This window comes from Anomalospiza imberbis, chromosome 10 (assembly GCF_031753505.1).
Source record: "Anomalospiza imberbis isolate Cuckoo-Finch-1a 21T00152 chromosome 10, ASM3175350v1, whole genome shotgun sequence".
In the NCBI taxonomy this organism is placed as follows: domain Eukaryota; kingdom Metazoa; phylum Chordata; class Aves; order Passeriformes; family Viduidae; genus Anomalospiza; species Anomalospiza imberbis.
In genome coordinates, this window is record NC_089690.1 from 230,386 (window position 1) to 248,238 (window position 17,853).

Here is a 17,853-nt window from a genome sequence, read left to right on the forward strand (position 1 = left end):
TTTGACCAATGGGCTATCCCGGGCCACCGCCCGCGACCGCCCGGCGACAGGCGGGACTTCCGGCGCGGGCGCCGATCGCACGGAACGCGCCATGGCGTCGGCCTAGGCCGCCCGGGGACCGCGGGCCGCAGGTGAGCGCGGGGCGGGTCCCCCGGGCCGCAGGTGAGCACTGGGGCGCGGCCGCTAGGCTCCCTGGGCGCTCCGGCCGTGCGGCGGCTGAGCGCTTACGGGACTGGTGCGCCATTGCGCAGTGCTTATTCGCCTTCACCTTTGGAGTGGCGAGGCGGGGCCCGGTTCCGTGGGTGGCTTAGGCCCAGCCGGGGCTGAGCCCGGCTGGAGCGGCCGCGGTCCCAGGACTGCCAGGAACCACGGGAGGGAGATGAGTAAAGCGGAGCGGAGGCCTCTGGAGGGCTCCCCGAGCGTCGCGGTTGGCCCGGTGGAAGCTCGACCCCGGGTCGCGCGTTTCGTCGCTGCCGGGTGTGTGATTCTTGAGGCTGACTGGAGGTGCTGGTTGGGTTTGCAGGATGAGGAATAGTGTGAAGTCTGACTGGCTGAAAGCCAAGTTCTTGGTAAAAACGTTAAAATTAATAGAAGAATTGTTCCTGCGTCTTAACAGGTGTGAATGCTGATCTTCGCGTGCATCAGTGTCCAGTTTTATGATAGGTCTGAGATGGAGATTTGTGTCAGTAATGATACGATGGCATCAAAATGCAAGAATTCAGATATGGGGAGATTAGAAGATGTGAATGAGAATTACTGTTATTAGCTGTCTAGTTTTTGTTCATCCTCTGCTTATGAAATTTTGGATTGTGCAGTCCAGTCTTCCAAAATATTTGGAATTCGTCACAAAGTTTCTGTATATTCATACGGGTTTTTTTGTGATTGCTGTAAGATTTACAAGCACATTTGGCTTTAAAATAATAGAATTTAGATTTGTTTCATGCAGATGTACAAGTAATTTTTTTTTCAGAAGTGGGAGGGAAAAGTTGTTTTATTGAAAGAGTTAAAATGTAAACATAACCACGTGAACATGGAATTGCTTTGTGTTGTATTATGCTCTGAAACACATTTTGAGCTGATTGAGATACAAATATCTGAAAATTTCGTATTCAGGTGTAGTTTGTGAAGCCTAATCTGTGCATATTTGCCAAAAGCTGTTAAAGGTCTTGTCTATGTCTCAAATTGTGTAAGGCCTTTGTGACCTCTATCTTATATGTGCTTAGTCTTTACTCCAGGGGTGTTTTGCTGCTCATAGCTATGCTGCTCTGGCACACCCCACATTTTCCCCTCTTCATTTCAGACCGTGACAGAGGGATGCTGCACCTGAGGCACAGTTCGGTTTGTGCGTTCTAGCAGGGAGAGTGGAATAAATACTCAAAGTTATTTAAGGGCAACTTTTTCTATACATACTGGTAAATCAGGTGTAAAAGTGTGGAAGCTTACTGCAGAGTCATGTTTAACTTGTTTTGATTGGTTTACAGTATAGCCCTTTTCCACACATCTGCATTTCTGTGTGCTCTGAGCTGCCTCCTTCTGCTGAGAGGGCCATGCTTTCCAAAGAGCCATGGAATTTCAGGAATTGTAAGGCTTTTTGGCTTGAATTTGAGGCATCAGATCCTGAGCACAGAAGAATTTGTGTGCATGTAACTTTGAAGGGGAAGAGTACACTGTATGTGCATTTTGTTTGCAAGGACCACTTTAATTCTTGTGTTTTCTAACCTTGCCTAATACTCTTGTAGTGCTTTTCTCTGTGCTGGATTTACTGTGTTGGTTAAAGTGCTCTGGTAGCTTCAAGTGTATTGTTGTTTCTGTCATAGTAAAAATGGCTGTATTTTTGAAACAATGGTTCTTTTATCCTTCCAGTTTCACTGATGTCGTCTTTTTTAGGGCAGGCTGATGAGAGAAGGTGATAAATCTTAATTTAGTAATAAAAGTTCATTAATTTTGTAACTCACTAGTGTTTCTTTCCAGTGAGTGTAACTTCATTTCTGTGAACCAGTTGAAAATTTCATAAAGCATTATATGTCTGACTCTGACAAGTTGGAATCATGTTGTTAATTAACAACATTAAGAGTTGTTAATGTCATAACAGTTTTGGAGAACAGAGTGACAAAACTTTCAGTACTACAGTTGAATGTATCAGTATCAGCTGTTTCCTCCAAATGCTAATAATAAATTCTAATTATCTTCATGTTAGCTTAAATCAAGTCTATCTCTCAGGTATTGGATTTAATTAATGTTGTGTACCTCACATCATGGGACAATGCTTTTTGCTTGAAAAACCCATGAAGGATGGGTCAGAAGGACAGGAGTTCTTAGGTTTTTCTTGATTCTGAAAAAGAAAGTAGTAGTGTTGGCTGTGATTTCTTAGTTTAAGTCAAACAGTTTTCAGAAGAACTATCTACAGTCAAATGAAAAGGAATTCACATGAGACCATTTGTATAAGAAGCCACAGTTTGGAGGTTTTTGACAAAAAATTGTTTCAACTAACATTTTGGGTGACCTAATTAGAGTGTTTTTGTGAAGTACTTTTATTTACTCCAGTAAAAGAAGTTAGAAGAGAGCCAGATGTTTGAATAATTACATTAAGTGCATACTGTCCACTTTTGGAACTTGTCTGTTAATTAGTTTAATTCTTATAGCTATATTGGACCCAGAAATGGACCCATTGTTTTGTGTTGTGACTATTTTATGTAATTTCTTACTTTGAGGCTGGAAGAATCTCTAGAGAGATTTAGACATGTGTGGACCATACAATTCTCTTATGTTCAGGAGTGAAAGTGGTTACACTTCCTGCTGAATGTAACACTTCATTGGTGCTTGTTTTGTACTCATGAGTTTGAGGTGTACTGGATCATTTATATTTAAGTTCTGAATGTTGGGTTTTCTAACTTGATCATTTGTTTAGGTATGAGCTTTTATAAAGGGAATAAGATACTTTGTGCTTTCTGTGTTCTTAAGAGGTTGCTTGCCCACAGTCATGTTGTAGCTAAGCCTGAGAGAAATCTGAATTCCTTCAAGTTGGTATCGCATTGCTTTTGCAAGTGTATTTTTGGAATTCGTACTTTTAGTGGAATTATTCGATGTACATCAGGAATTTTGCTGATTTGGATTTGTGCTACAAGAAGGGAAGTTTAAAATTAAGTGTCTAAGGAGGACTAATGTAATGTGAGTGATCCTCCCTTTGTACCCCTTGCATTGCTTTGTGGTGCCTAAAGCCTTTTGAAGTCTTGCTCGTACAGTTTTTGTAGTTTATATGTGCTGTCGCTCCCATGGAGGGACATGCTTCTAGCAAAAGGAACTTCTAAAATAATCATATAACTTCTAGAATAATCATATAACTTTAAGATTACTTGTTTCTCAGAGGTATACATTGAGTAACATTTTGCATACTTCCATAGCAGAAAAGTTTTAAGTGACCAAGAGTTCTGTAAAATGACACAGGAAAGTATTTGCTATGTGCCTTGACTCTGATTCTTTTCTTGCAGGTATTGAATAAAATATGCTGTTGTCAATAGGAATGCTGATGTTGTCTGCCACTCAGATATACACTATTGTGACTGTGCAGTTGTTTGCTTTCCTGAATCTTTTACCTGTGGAGGCAGATATTTTAGCAGTAAGTATAATAACATTTTTCTGCATGGATTAAATATCTATGAAATTGAATAATCTCTTCAACTATTCTGTTAATGAATCAGTTAATACAATAAATAGTATAGCAGATTGCTTGGAACAGATCTGCCTTAACAGTTTACTTCAATAAACAATAAATTGTACATTTTCAAATGAGTTTACAGATGGTAGGTGCTCAGGTACCATGACAGTGAAAGCACCTAATTCCCTTAGTCATATACAAAGTTCCACTCTGACCAGATGTCCTGGAGCATGTTATAACCCTGTGAATTCCATTCTTTAGTTTAGACAGCAGTTTAATTTTTGGTGATAGGTGCTGTTTTGTAGGGCTACTGGATTTAAATAATCTTCTGTGGGTAGTATAATTTATTTGTGTGGGCTGGAGGCCTTGTCAGTAAGGGGCTTTGTATATCTTACACCTAGATACAATTTCTAAATAGCTGAAAATATATATTGTCATTAAGGAAAATAATAAACAGTATAATGAACATAGATCAATGGTAAAAGCTGTTGCTGTGCTGTTTATTACCACTTTGATATATTGTGGCATTTTAAGGAGGAAATTAAAAATGTCTTTGTAGGGTCGAGTTTAAGCTACTGAGATAATTAAACCTAATTACTGTAGCCTCTTGCTTGTTCCAGTAATATTGAGGAGAGTTGTTAATGTCATATCAGTTTTGGAGAACAGAGTGACAAACTCTTGGAGACAAATTTTAAAATAATTCTTTAAAGTTTGTGGTAAAGTGTGGTTGATGAATGCTAAAGTATGGTATTTGGACTTTCAGATTGTTACTAGTCTATAAACACTTTTTGAGGAAAAAAATATAAAGAAACGATGCAGGTAGATAATTGCTTTATTATGGCACTGACATCGCCATTTTATTGTGAAATTTTAAACTTTTTACTGTAAACACAATTTCCCTTTCCCCTCTTTTTTCTGTCACCAAGCATGAGCTTCCTCTTTTCATAAAAACCTAACTCATTCTTGCTTCTTCCTCTCTTAGAAAAGTTACTTAAAACAAAACAAACAACCCACCCCAACCTCAAAAAAGAAAAATAGGGCACTTTGGAAATTTAGTTTGGTTTTTTTTTCTATTTAAGCTTTGTGTGTAGTAGTCTAAAACAATACCGTATAAAAATGAAGCGTCTTTTATTCTTGGATATTTGGAAGTTGCAGATTTATTCTGAGAATATCTTGAAGTAAGAAATTAAGAGATGAACTAGATACTAAACTGCCATACAAAGGAGCCAGTGGAATGCTTAAAAGATGCTCAAAAGAGGGAGTGTTTGCATTGTGTCACGTGGAATTGCTGGTGTACAGATCACTTACAGTCTTGAGAGATTTTACTATTTAATGATTAACCATTTGTTAGCAAAACTCTGGTCAAAGTTTTGGGTTCCTACCAAGGAAAGAACCCTTTAAATTTAGGAGTGGTTTTATGCTTCTGTATTCTCATATAGTTGCAGCCTCAAAGGATCATGTTTGTGTAAAGTGCTGTTATGTGCATGTGAGACAGGATTGGTTCTTTTTTAAAAAAAGGGGTAAAAAGAAATAGGCTTGTGTCGAACTCCTGGCTTAAGCTGGGGCTTGTCAAGTGATTCGAGGGCAAACTGACAGTAGCCTGAACTCAGGACGTTGTGGAGAAGGTGGATGGAAGGTGGTGCACTAGTGCTCTCTCTCATGGAAGGTCTGTAGGACAGATTGTGTGGGGCACATTGGTTACACAGAATAAAGGAGCTTCCTGGAAATCTGGCTCCATTTCTACCTCTTTCCCCTCAAAGTCTGTGGGAAGAAAGCTCTTTCCAAACATTGCTCCTTTGGAAGACATCCGATAAATCATGGCAGTGTTTTTCTCTGAACTGTAGTTTGAGCTCCCCTGTCCAAGCCTGGCTGTTAGGAAACATCCCTCTGAAGCAAGCACAATCCTTGCATGGCTGTTCTGTGTGACAGTTGGATGATATGAATAGACAAATATTTCTGACTCACTAAACCGTTTAATAAAACAACCGATGCATGTTCAAATCTGTTAACTGTGGAGTTCACAACTTTTGCAGGAAACTTTTAAATTAAAAAATGTGCCATATATACACAGCACTTTCTTCTGTTTGAATTCTGTGTTGGTCAGGCATGTTATACAGCCAGAGAAGATGAACAAAGAAAGGGGAAATAAAGTATGCACATATTTAGGATCTTTTACAGTATTCCTGTGTCTTAGAATTAAAGCTTATAGTTATTATAAAACAAAACTGGAGAGATGCTTTTCAGCTACTAATCTGAATGTATAGTAGAGAAATGGGAAGGGATGACATATGGAGGCTATTCTTTGTCTAGAGTAAAACAACTCTTAAAAGCTTTCTTTCCCTGTACACGAATGAGTTCAGGACAAAACACCCACCACTACCATCCAAAGAAAACTCCACATCCAAATGTCCCAGCTCTTCAGATTTGTGCTTGTTTGGTTTGTTTGTAGTTTCTGTTGTGCACATATGATAGTGTTTGAATTTTAGACAGTAGAAATAAAGATTTACCATATAAATAGTTCAACAAAATATCTGTTACTTACTTTCTTGTTTTGACAGCTAGATAAGAAAAGAATGATGTTAACATGTGAGTAGAAGACAGGTGGAATAAGCAGTTTTGTGATTTCATTGACATGGTCACAAGATGTCCTATGTCTGATAAATATTTTAATCAAAAAAATATACAGTGATGTCTGGTTTTGTTTATACTCGTTAACTATTTCTGTCTGGTTGCAAACCTAACTTTTTTTAAAATGTATTTCTCTTAGTATAACCTTGAAAATGGAACCCGGACATTTGATGATCTACCTGCTAGATTTGGCTACAGACTGCCAGCAGAAGGCTTGAAGGTAAAAAAAAAAAAAAACAGTGCTGGTTTAAGCTGGGCTAGAGTTTATTTTCTTCCAGTGTCTGGTATGGAGCAGTGTTGTGGATTTGTGCTGAACACAGGGTTGATTATACAGACGTGATTTTGTTATGGCTGGGCAGTGCCAGCATAGCCAAGGCCTTTTTGCTTCTTCCTACTGCCACGCTGGTGAGGAAGTTGGGAGTGCATGGCAGGCTGGGAGAAGACACAGCCAGGACAGAGGAGCCAAAATGGTCAAAGGGGTATTCCAGACCGTATGACATCATGCTCAGTATGTGAAGTGGGGGGAGGGAAGAGAAAGGACTTTTGAGTATGGTGTTTGTCTTCCCAAGTCACTGTTGTGTGTGATGGGGCCCTGCAGCACCTGCCTGCCTATGGAGGAAGTGAATTAATTCTTTATTGTCCTTGGCTTGTGTGTGTGGCTTTTGCTTTTCTTATTACCCTGTCTCTATCTCAACCCATAAGTTCTTTAGCTTCTACCCTTCCAATTCCCTCCCTGATCCTGCGGGTGGGGGAGTGAGTGAGCAGCTGTGCAGGGCTTGAGGGCTGGGTGGGGTAACACCCCCACAATCCTTTTTGGCACTCAGTGTGTGGCACAGAGGGTGCGAGATAATGACAGATTTGATTGGGAAGTGTAGATTGAATTTGAATGTTGAATATATTTAAAGAGACCTGTATCTGCTGAGCATTTCCTCTGTAAGCTAAAAAAGATAAAAATTGAAGGAATGTAGTGCCAAGGAAAAATAAAGACAGAAATTGTTAATCAACTGCTCAAACAAAACAAATGTGCAAAGGTTCTGAGGTTGCCTGTGAAAAGGCAGATTCTTCTCCTAAGAAGAGACTTTTGGTAATTTTTGTCTACTTAAGGAGACTTTGCTGAAATTTTTATCAAATAAATTAAAAAACAGGTAAAGACTGGAAATCTAAGAGTTTGCTAGACCACTGTTTTCTGTGTTTTGATGGCAATACTAATACATGTTGTCAGTTACCTTGCACTGGAATCAGCAGAAGACAGACTTAATTTTGTGCTGGTACAATTTTTTGAAAAACCTATTTGGAAGATTCATGGTCTCCCTACAGTCCTGCATTGGGAAGCCCTTTCACACTGTGAAGGGTGGCATGGCAAGAGCGGCTATTTCCTTGCGTGTGGACCAATAATTATTCTGTCAGTTTTTTTGGAAGTTACAACTGCTGTCTGTTTGCTACGCTTGTTGCGTTGCTCAAGCAACCGAAGGGAGAAGCTCAGGGGCAGGGGCTGCAGCTCTGCTGTGGTGGCTGTGTGCTGTGCCCAGCGCTGGAGTCCAGGGCAGGGATTGTGATTGATCCTGTGCCCTCTCCTTACATGGTTTCATTTCAATTGCATTCCACACCCCGTAGCAGGTGAGAAGATCCCCGCATTGTCCCAGTGCCCCTTAAGGCGTGGGTTACACTCATGCTCTTTTATTTTATTCTGTATCAATAAGTGGGAAAATGCAGATACACACACATGTTTTTGTTACTTATCTGTTAGTGTCTTACTTCTTGAAATAGCATCATGTTTGGGTAAGGATGCTGGGCTGTGACTTGAAAACTGGTTATAATAATATCAAGAGGAGGTACTAAGAAGTGCTGATCTATTGAATTAGTAGAAAATATGCAGGTGGCTTTTTTTTTTTTTTAATTTTCTTAATCATGTTTTCATTGACATGGAAAAACGTATAAATATTATACCATATGCAGTCGTAAAAGTCACCTAGTATTAGAGAAGACAGAAGTAAGATGTAAAGATTGGCAAATGTTAGAGGAACTGGAAAGGGAAAAACTGTATTGAATTCATGCAAAATGATGAATATGCAAAAACTGTCCAAAATGGATATGGCCATGGGAGTGCAGGTTAAGGCTTTATCATTATTTTGCATTGGATTAGAAATTCTGAAAACTTGATGTCTTCTGAAATACAGCAGCAGGAATGTTTTGTACAGCAGGATGTACTACTACTTTTCATGTCTTTAGTGTGGTCAGTACACTCACTTGAAACACAGGAAGATGTGTAGGTGAACTGAGTGAAATTAACAGAAGAGAGATTAAGTTGAAAGTAAAATGGGAAGGAACTGTGAGAGGTTTAAATAAGTGCATCTTCCTTAGACAGCAATAATAAGGCACCTTCTGCTCTTTTCTGGCTTCTGCTGAGATAGTAGTTGTCCAGACATACTGGTGACAGTTGTAACTGTTGTGAAGGCGTTTATTTATAACTTTTATCTCTGTAATATAAGATAGAGGAGGTAGAAACTAAATTATTTAAAAATAAATTTCCTATGGTGATGTTAATGCTGTGAACTGGTGTCATAGTCCTGTTGCTTAGAAAAGTACTTAAAAGCCAGATGAATATCTAGTTCAGTTCTAGTCCTCACATTCTCTGAGGTAGTTTGTTGCTGAGATTATGCATTTTGGTGTTCTGTGCAGAGTTCAGCATCAAGGGGCAGGCTCCCTCTCTCTGGCTGCCTGATCTGAGGTGCTCTTCAGGGACAGGAGCCGTTTGTTTCCTTTAGAGTCATGTTTGTACAAGTCAGCATCAGTAAGTTTGTTCATTTTGGATAAAATGTATTTTCTGTTCCACTCTGGCAATTGAAACACTTGTCCATGAGAAAGGAGGTTGTGTCTGGCCATCCAGGCAATTTAGGGCTTGTGGGAAGTTCAGGCTTCCTTACTTTTTTTTGCTGTGGTAGTGGCTACATGGACACAGTCACATGGCAGTGATTTGTCTTGCTGTCCCCTTTGAACAGTGTATGAGTGTTTATGACTGAGATGTGTATGCTTTTACAGCTTAGAGTTCTTATACAAAAATTTAGGCAGACCACCTTCCAAATTCTGGAGAAGGGGAGTTTGTATAATATACACCCCCTGGAGGCCATGAATAGCCCATGTGGGCAGGGACTTGTTTTTGTGTTTCTTCTGTCTGTAAGCTTGTATGGCCCCAAAAAACCGGCTCTGCAGCATTGCTAATGTTGCAGTGTTGAGAGTAACCTCTATAAAAAACAAAAAATAAAGAAGCTGGTGATAAGGTGAAAGGGTGGATCACTCTCTAATTCCATGTTGCCCTTTTAATCCCAAAGGGTAATAAAGTACTGCAAGAATTCCTGTAACTCAGGAATTTCTCTGCAATTCCCCTCAAGCAGGCTTAATTTCCATGCCCGGTGGCTGTTATTTTGGGGAGAAGGTATGTTAAAGCTGCGTAGTTGTTTACTGACTATATTGGGAATCAGAGGGTGATTAAGTGACCCAAGTAGTGAGCCAATTTAATACACCAGAAATAGATATAAGCAGCTTTGATTCTGACCTTTTTAACTGTTAGACAGCTCCGTGTCTTAATTAAAATAGATGTCATCACATGTGTAGAAATGATGGAGTTTTTGAACTGGATATTATACTAAAACTTTCTCTTTGCATTAAGATTTTAATTACTTTTTAAAAATGCTATGATATTTGTTACAATAGGATGAAAATGGTATACTATTTCAGAGCTTGTGATTAAGATTTATTAGTATGCAAGTTGTAAAAAACTGTCAGATTCTATAGTAAGTGGCTGCAGACTGCTGGCAGAAGGCCACCATCTCAGCCACCTAAAAACAACTCAAAGATTGCTTCAAAGTTGATATTGCCAGAGTTTCCTACTTCTTGAAGCTTTCAGCTGTAGCTTATCGAGTGATCTTTGCTTACCATAGCAAAACAACTGTTTTGTGTGCTAGGTCAGTGCTGGGGTCATATAGATGGAACTTTGCTTGTGTTCTGTTGTTAATTGCCGAGTGCTGAGTTTGTGTTGGTGTTTCTTAGGCTGTTGTATGTATGGTTTCTTGATTAGTTTCCATATGTCCTAGAAGAATAGTTACACTACATTAATGTAGTATATGCAGTCTTCTTTTTTCTTGAATTACACTGCAGAGTCTGAGTATGATGGGATTAGGAAAATTGTATTTTCTTCTAAACTTTCAAATTCTTTGGAGACATAAAAATTCTGATGAATCAAAATATGTAGTCGGGGAAGTAGCAGAAATCTTACTATCATATAGAACTGGGCTGATAATAATAATTTTTTTAGCCATTGTATGAAAATGAGCAGTTTTCTTTCCATATACTTGACTACTCACCCTTGTGTTAAAGGGAAATGAAACTTGGTTTTCTGCTCATGTTTTCTAGGGATTTCTAATAAATTCCAAACCAGAGAATGCATGTGAGCCTATAGCCCCACCTCCACTGAGAGACAACTCCTCTGGTGCTTTTATTGTGTTAATCCGAAGGCTGGAGTGCAACTTTGATATCAAGGTAAGATTTGATTTCCCCCCACCCCCTGTTTCAAAGAGCTTATTGGTGCTTCAGAAAAATTTCTGTAGCTAACAGTGGAATAGATACGGATATGAAGTGGAGGGAGAATTTTATTGTCTCCAGACAGATAAACCAGAACTCACCAAGTCTAACCAATGACCTACCTGTGACTAAACACCATTATGTCAACTACACCAGAGCACCGAGTGCCATGCCCAGTCTTTTGTTAAACACCTTCAGGGATGGAGACTCTACCACCTCCACTGTTTCATCGCCCTTTCTGTGAAGAAATTCTTCCTGATGTCCAACCTGAACTTCCCTGGCACAGTTTAAGACTATGTCCCCTTGTCTTACTGATGGTTGCCTGGGACAAGAGCCCTACCCCACCTGGCTAAACCCTTCTGTCAGAGTTGTAGAGAGTGAGAAGGTCACGTGTGAACCTCTTTTTCTCCAGGCTGAGCCCCCAAGCTCCCTCAGCCACTCCTTGTGCTTTAGACCCTTCCCCAGCTCTATTCTCTTCTCTGGACATGGTCCAGCCACCTGATTTTTAAGATTCCTTCCAATCCTTAATGTTCTATGATTTTAAAAATGCAAAATTAGAGTGATTTGTGTTAGACTGATTTTCTTGAAAATTAACCTGATACAATGAGGCAGCTAAGGATATCTTAAGGAAAACAGGGCTCTTCAGTTTATTGTTGAGTTTCATGATCTAAAAGGAGATTCAGCTGTATTTGCTTTTGCTGCTGTGTGGTAGGTTCAGTTATGTGGTGATTGAACCATATAAATTCTACCTAGACTGTAGATTCCACCTGCAGAGGCAGGTTCACTGCATGTAATCTTCCTTCACATCAGACTTGGGAATGGCACATAGTCTGTCCTGGGAATCCTGCCACTGTGTGTGCATATGGCTCAGTGGGAAAAGAAAGGGGGCAAATGGCTACTGGCCTTTTTTTTAATGTCTGCTTTGTCTGTCTTAATTGTTGTCCTTACACTGATGGGGCAGCATTGCTTCTGGAGACATTGTTAAAGGAACGGGTCTGAATATGAGAGATTCCTACATTGCTGTTGAGGGATTTCCATAGTCAGTCCTTTAAGGATTATGTCGCATTAGCTCTGTACGTAAAAATTTTTGGTTACGTTTTGTATTTTGTATAATACTAATAGAAAAAGGGGTTCCCACTCATTTCTTCTTAGACAAAGAGCAAAGTAGCAAGTGGATCAGCATTTCCAAGGTGAGCAGAAGTATCTGCATACCCTGCACCCAGTGAATCCACGTCTTTAGTATGTTAATACCCTTGCAATATCGCATTATATAATTGCATGTGTAGTACAACATTTTGTCTTAAAGTTTCTGCCAGAAAGTGGTGTGTCTGCTGAGATGTGAGTTAAATTACCCATTAGCTACTTGACTGACAGAATGCATATTTTAATAAAAATTAGAAGTCCTCTCTCTACTTCTGTTTTATGTTGAAAATTACAAGTGTTACAAGTGCAGGTACATAGCTATTTCTTGATTTGTTTATGCATGCACTATGGATATTTTCTGTGGTGATGCAATATTCCCAACGATGGCCAAATTCCCAACCATTCATGTATGTTAACATCTCTAAGTGGATTTGCTTTTTTTTTTTTTTAATATTGGGATTTCTCAAGGTGTCTACATTCTGCATCTTCCAATATCAATTGTTCTGCTGTTTGAAATAGTCATTAGCAATATGGGAAGAGTATTGGTGTTATTGGGATAAAACCCAAAAGTTTCTCAAGATGCTCTAAGTGCTTTTTTCAGCTTGTGTGGAGATTTTTATGCTGTGATGGATGCAGTAAAAGCAATATCCAAGATGAACAATTTTAATTAGCTAAGTTTATGTTGGTAATAGTTGCTGCAGTAAATGCCATTTACATGGACCTTGGGTTTTCCTTGTATTGATGAAAAGGTGAGTCTATATTAGAAATGTAACTGGTACACAGGTTATTAATAGTTTTTGTACCTATAGTTATAATTTTGCACTTTTCCATGAGAAAGCTTCTTATACCTGGGCTTTCAGGTGAGATATTCCACATCTCTAAAGCACAGAAAAGATACTACTCATATGACTTGATGAACTCTCAAGTGGTGATACCTAGATTACCAAAGTGAGTTAGTGCCTTTATTTTCAATTACAATCAAATATTTTTAACTACCTGTAGAAAGTTAATTCTATTTTTGATATCTATAGTCTGTCTGCAGACAGTATTAAAATGGCTTTCTAAAAAAAAAAAAAACCTTATCTCAGAAAGCACAGTCAGGCTACTGTATTTGGAAGCAATAGTCTTTCCAATAAGCATTTTGTGTGGCTTACAGGTCTTAAATGCCCAGAGAGCTGGATACAAGGCAGCTATAGTTCACAATGTTGATTCTGATGACCTCATAAGCATGGGATCCAACGACAGTAAGTACAGGTATCACTTCTTCTCTCCTGTTTGAATATCATTTCACCCACTGGAAACAGCAGCACCACCAAAAATACCACAGAAACCTCAACAACAAAACTACCACCACAAACAAACAAAAACAAAAACCAAACAAAAAACCCAGAGAAATCCTCCTGCTTTTAAGATTTAATAACAGGAGATTTTTGCATAAGAACCAATACATTGACTTGTGCGTTCTCTGAACGTTTCTTTTGGTTTTCCTTCAAATTTTAGTTCAAGTGTTCTGGGCTAGATTTATATTACTGTTGTGGAAAATAGCTGATGTGTTGTTAGTTAAGTGGAAATATAGGAAAAGTATAAAACACACATTTGGAAGGAAATCAAACTTTATAATATGACATTTTAGTATTTAGAATCATAGAACCCTTTAGGTTGGAAAAGACTTTAGATCATGAAGTTCATCTGTGATAGTCATTCTAGTTTGTTGTTGCACTGTTGGGTGCATCTTCCTGTTCCTCTGTACAAATGGATTCTAGCATATCACATGCACTCATTTTCAGTTGGAAAGAGTATTTAGAGACCATTGCACCATTTACTATTTGTTTCTTATGTTAGCTGTTCCAATTTTAACCTTCATGAAGTGGATATGTTCAGAACATCTTGAAATCTAGTCAGAATGTTGGGTTTGTTCTGTGGTATGTGTGGCTTTGTGTTTCTAGTGCTGTTACTGCTTTCTTTGTGGCATTTCTTTATTTTGTTCAGTTTTCAACCAGTTCAATATGGAACAAGAAAATAAATAAGAGGAAAATAAATTATTTTCCAGTGGAAATGCCATTGAGTAAGCTAGGAGTGAACTTTGAGAAACTACATGGGAGCTGAGTAGCCTGGGCAGTTACGTGAAAGTGGGGTTAATGAATTCTCAACCCATGTGAATCTTATTTTCAGGTTTCACTGAGTAACCAAAACGTAGAACAAGTCCACAACAAACACAGACCTCATAGAGTGAGCTGACGTTCAGCCACATGTGCTTTTGCCTTGGGGAACCTGACTGCTTTGAGATGGACTAAACTCAGGTTGCTTTGAGCCGTAACTGTGAAGTATTAGGCAGAAAATCAATATAAAGTGAAGCTGAGGAGAAGGTTTTCTAGAATATGTGATTTATTGTTCGATAAGTTTTCATTTATTACTGCCTTCACTGGTAGACAGAGAAGACAACAGTTCATCCAGTTTCTTGAGACTGAAATAAAGCTGTGGGACTTCTTAATTTTCTTCTTTCTTCTTTTTGACCTTATCTAGCCACAGTTGTTTCCAGTATGTTTATTTATGTTTGGGGTGAAAAGGAGGGAAGACAGATTAATTAAAACTTATAGAACCAGTTCACAATATCGTGTAAGTTGCCAGAAATTCTCGAAATTAATGGAGCTATGTGACTTGCTTGAATCTCTGAGTGGAGAATGGTGTTCTAGTTAAAATTATGATCCAGTTTTGTCAGCTTATTTTGGTTTTAGACTCCCTTTATTTCATTAGGAATTTTGATTTTTCTACCTGCAATAAATTCCCCAGAAATTGTGTAGGGAAAATAATAGTACTTATATGAAGTAAAGCTGTAACATGCATGTGTGTTGGTCTGGATGTCACTGTGTTAAAATATCTTCCTGTTGTGATAGTCTCCTAATGTTCAGGTCTTGTATCTTGAGTACCCATAGATTGTACATGTAATAATAGTTTTATTTTCCTACTTTGTTTTATACAGTTGAGGTTTTAAAGAAGATTGACATTCCTTCTGTCTTTATTGGTGAGACATCAGCTAATTCTCTTAAAGAGGAGTTTACTTACGATAAAGGGTAGGTTAACTCGCATGCATCTGTGTTACTCCTTGCATTAGATCATTATCTCTTTTGAATATGGCTTTAAAGTAGGATGCTGTGATGACAGAGGTTATAGGTGTTTCAGATGAAGTCTTGTGCCTGAGAGCAACCTGTAATGCTTTAGTAAATAATAATTTCACTGTGTCTTTTGATAGTCATGTTATATTTTTTTCATTCTGCTGTCAAAGCAGCTATGAGGAGGTTTTCCTGGTTTCTCTAGGTTTCATTGAGGTCAGTAAATAGTTTTAACTCAAAAAATGTTCTAAGGAACAGTGTTATATAATTTTAATTATCTTTACGTTGTGTGGGTATGGACTGAATTTTCTATGTTGTTGTGCACAGGTAGGGTTCCTGTAAGTGTGTTTTTTTGTGACAATTTTTTTTTTTAATTGTATTTATTCCCCAACTTGTTCATTAAGTTCTCATTAATTTAGAAAGTGTTATCTCTTCCTCCCCACAGTGGCCACATTGTGTTAATCCCAGAGTTCAGTCTTCCTTTGGAGTACTACTTAATCCCTTTCCTAATAATAGTAGGGATCTGTCTTATTCTCATCGTCATATTTATGGTAAGTTTATTCTTTTAATAATATTTTTTTCTTTCAAATCATCAAGGAAGTGTCACACACTGCAGTTAAGGGAAGGTCTACACTAAAGGAAGAGTGAAGCTGTGTGTACTGCACATACCTGTACCATGCTTACATGTAATCATTTAGTTATCAATAAAACAGATGGGTGCAGGATTTTGTCAAAGGGCTATCAGGAGCCTTCTGGATGTTCTCCCTAGTGTGTAACTGCGTGTATGAATTGTCCTCACTGCCACTCTGAACTCCACAAGTGCTTATTTTTTGGCCCCACGGAATGACCTGTCCTTACTCTCCTGTACACTGAGAGCATATCCTACCTTACCAAACTTAATAATCATTAGTCCCACTGCTCCAGGGTGCAGGGCTCACTGTTTTGTACTGCACTTAGGTGTAGCTATGAGTGTGTGAGCACGGAGCATCACAGCACAGAGCACTGATCTCAGCACATGCATTGCCTGTAGGGGTTCTCAGCTGGGACATCTCTCCTTGAAATGGGAAGTTAGCATAGCTACATATTTCGGGATACTCAGCATCCCATTTTTCTGTAATCTGTGCCAAATTTATTATTTTACCGTCTAATAAAAAGAAAGTAATGCATCAACTGTTGTATAAATACTCACTTAAAATATTTTTCTGCATTAGTATTTTTTGCACTGCAAGTTATATATTTAATTGACAATCCTGGGCATGTTTGGCACAATTGCAATTGCAGCAGCTCTCTCAAAACAAAGCAGAATGATCACCTGAAGATGAATTTTTTTTAGCAAAATTTTTGCTGCTGTCTTTTACAGTGTCCTTCTGCACAAAGCCACCTCATGAAAGCTAATTGTGTACACAGGACAGAGTGTGAGCTGTGCTCAGGGAGTTGCAGTGAAGGGTAATACCTGGGCGGCTGGGCTGCAGTGGTGCTCATCAGGGTTCGGCTTTATGACCAGTTCTCTGAGGTGCTGCTGACAGCAACCTGGACAGGGGGTTGAATACACACTGAGTAAATTTGCCAAAGATACTAAACTAGGAGGTACTGATTTGCTTGCATATGGAGAGGTCTTCACAGAGACAGCTCAACAGACTAGAGCACTGGACAATTAATTGGTGCGGTGAAATTGATCCCAGGGAGGTTCCAGGTTGGATTTGGTCCTCACTCTTTCCTGATTCTGTCCCTGCTTGTTTGAGACAATCTTGTTTTTAACTAGGAGATTTACATGAGACTCTGATTGTCACTAAGGATCTGGATTACAGCAGAAAAACTGCAGTTTGTGCACACAGCTTACTGTTTAGCTGTGGTGAAAGGGCCTGAATGAACAGTTTAGATTCAAATATCCTTTGTTAATTTCTTTGCTTGTCGTCATATATGAAAAAATGTTGTATCACAGGTGCTAGATTGAGAAATTAAACAGAAATAGCATTCAGAACTACTAAGAAAATGGAAACAGAATATTTATTATAGTTATTTGGAGAGCTTCATATTACTAGATATTTAGTTATTTTTTTTACTGAGTTATCTTAGTATGGCATAGTATAACATGCAACAATGACTCAAAGTAAACCCTTTACTTCTCAAACTACTCTTTTAGCTAATGTGGAAACAGTTTTGATGAATGTGGGAATAATCCTAAAAGAGCTGTAATAATCTAAATCTGTAAGGAAAACTGTTCAAACTTACTGAATTGTGTTTTGCTATGCAGTATGCTTCCTGCTTTTCACAGGCCTCAGGAGAGGATTGCAGCAATGACCATTATTTTATGTAGGATACATACCTTTTTGTTTCTCTTTCCTCTCAAAAAAACCCTTGTGTATTCTCAGTTCCAAGTGCCATGTTCATGGAGAACGTAATTTAGGCTTGTTTGGCTTCATCCTTGTGTTTAGGCAAGGGAAGAAGTTATTCTGTGTTAGCTGGGGTTCTTTTTTGACCAACTTACTGCAAAGCTTCATAAATCAAAACTTTTATTGCTCTTTTATTGGTATAACTTACTGTTCATGTTATCTTGTCGGTTTCTAGATAACAAAATTTGTTCAGGACAGACACAGAGCAAGAAGGAATCGGCTTAGGAAGGATCAGCTTAAGAAACTTCCTGTACATAAGTTTAAGAAAGGCAAGTGGATCATTCTGTGTCTAACTTACTGGACCATATTGTTTTTAACTCCAAAAACCTTGTAAATCAAAGGGGTA

At 38.6% G+C, this 17,853-nt stretch overlaps 1 protein-coding gene and 1 long non-coding RNA gene across 3 annotated transcripts in view; one reads left to right on the plus strand and one right to left on the minus strand.

The window, feature by feature from the left end:
• Positions 1–17,853, plus strand: part of RNF13 (ring finger protein 13) — a 24,780-nt gene continuing 6,927 nt past the window's right edge. Inside the window, exons 1-8 of one of the 2 annotated variants that reach the window (XM_068200120.1) lie at positions 1–131; positions 3,489–3,616; positions 6,423–6,503; positions 10,694–10,819; positions 13,161–13,248; positions 14,985–15,075; positions 15,560–15,665; positions 17,683–17,776. In XM_068200120.1, the coding sequence (XP_068056221.1) occupies positions 3,503–3,616; positions 6,423–6,503; positions 10,694–10,819; positions 13,161–13,248; positions 14,985–15,075; positions 15,560–15,665; positions 17,683–17,776 (700 nt within the window). In that variant the 5' untranslated portion in view covers positions 1–131; positions 3,489–3,502. Of the gene's footprint in view, positions 163–3,488; positions 3,617–6,422; positions 6,504–10,693; positions 10,820–13,160; positions 13,249–14,984; positions 15,076–15,559; positions 15,666–17,682; positions 17,777–17,853 lie in introns of both variants that reach the window. The other variant, XM_068200121.1, reaches the window with a different exon arrangement.
• Positions 16,288–17,853, minus strand: part of LOC137479658 (uncharacterized) — a 3,012-nt gene continuing 1,446 nt past the window's right edge. The window contains exons 2-3 of the long non-coding RNA XR_011002420.1: positions 17,441–17,538; positions 16,288–16,644 (exon numbers count right to left, since the gene is read on the minus strand). This is a non-coding gene — a long non-coding RNA (uncharacterized lncRNA). The remainder of the gene's footprint in view (positions 16,645–17,440; positions 17,539–17,853) is intronic.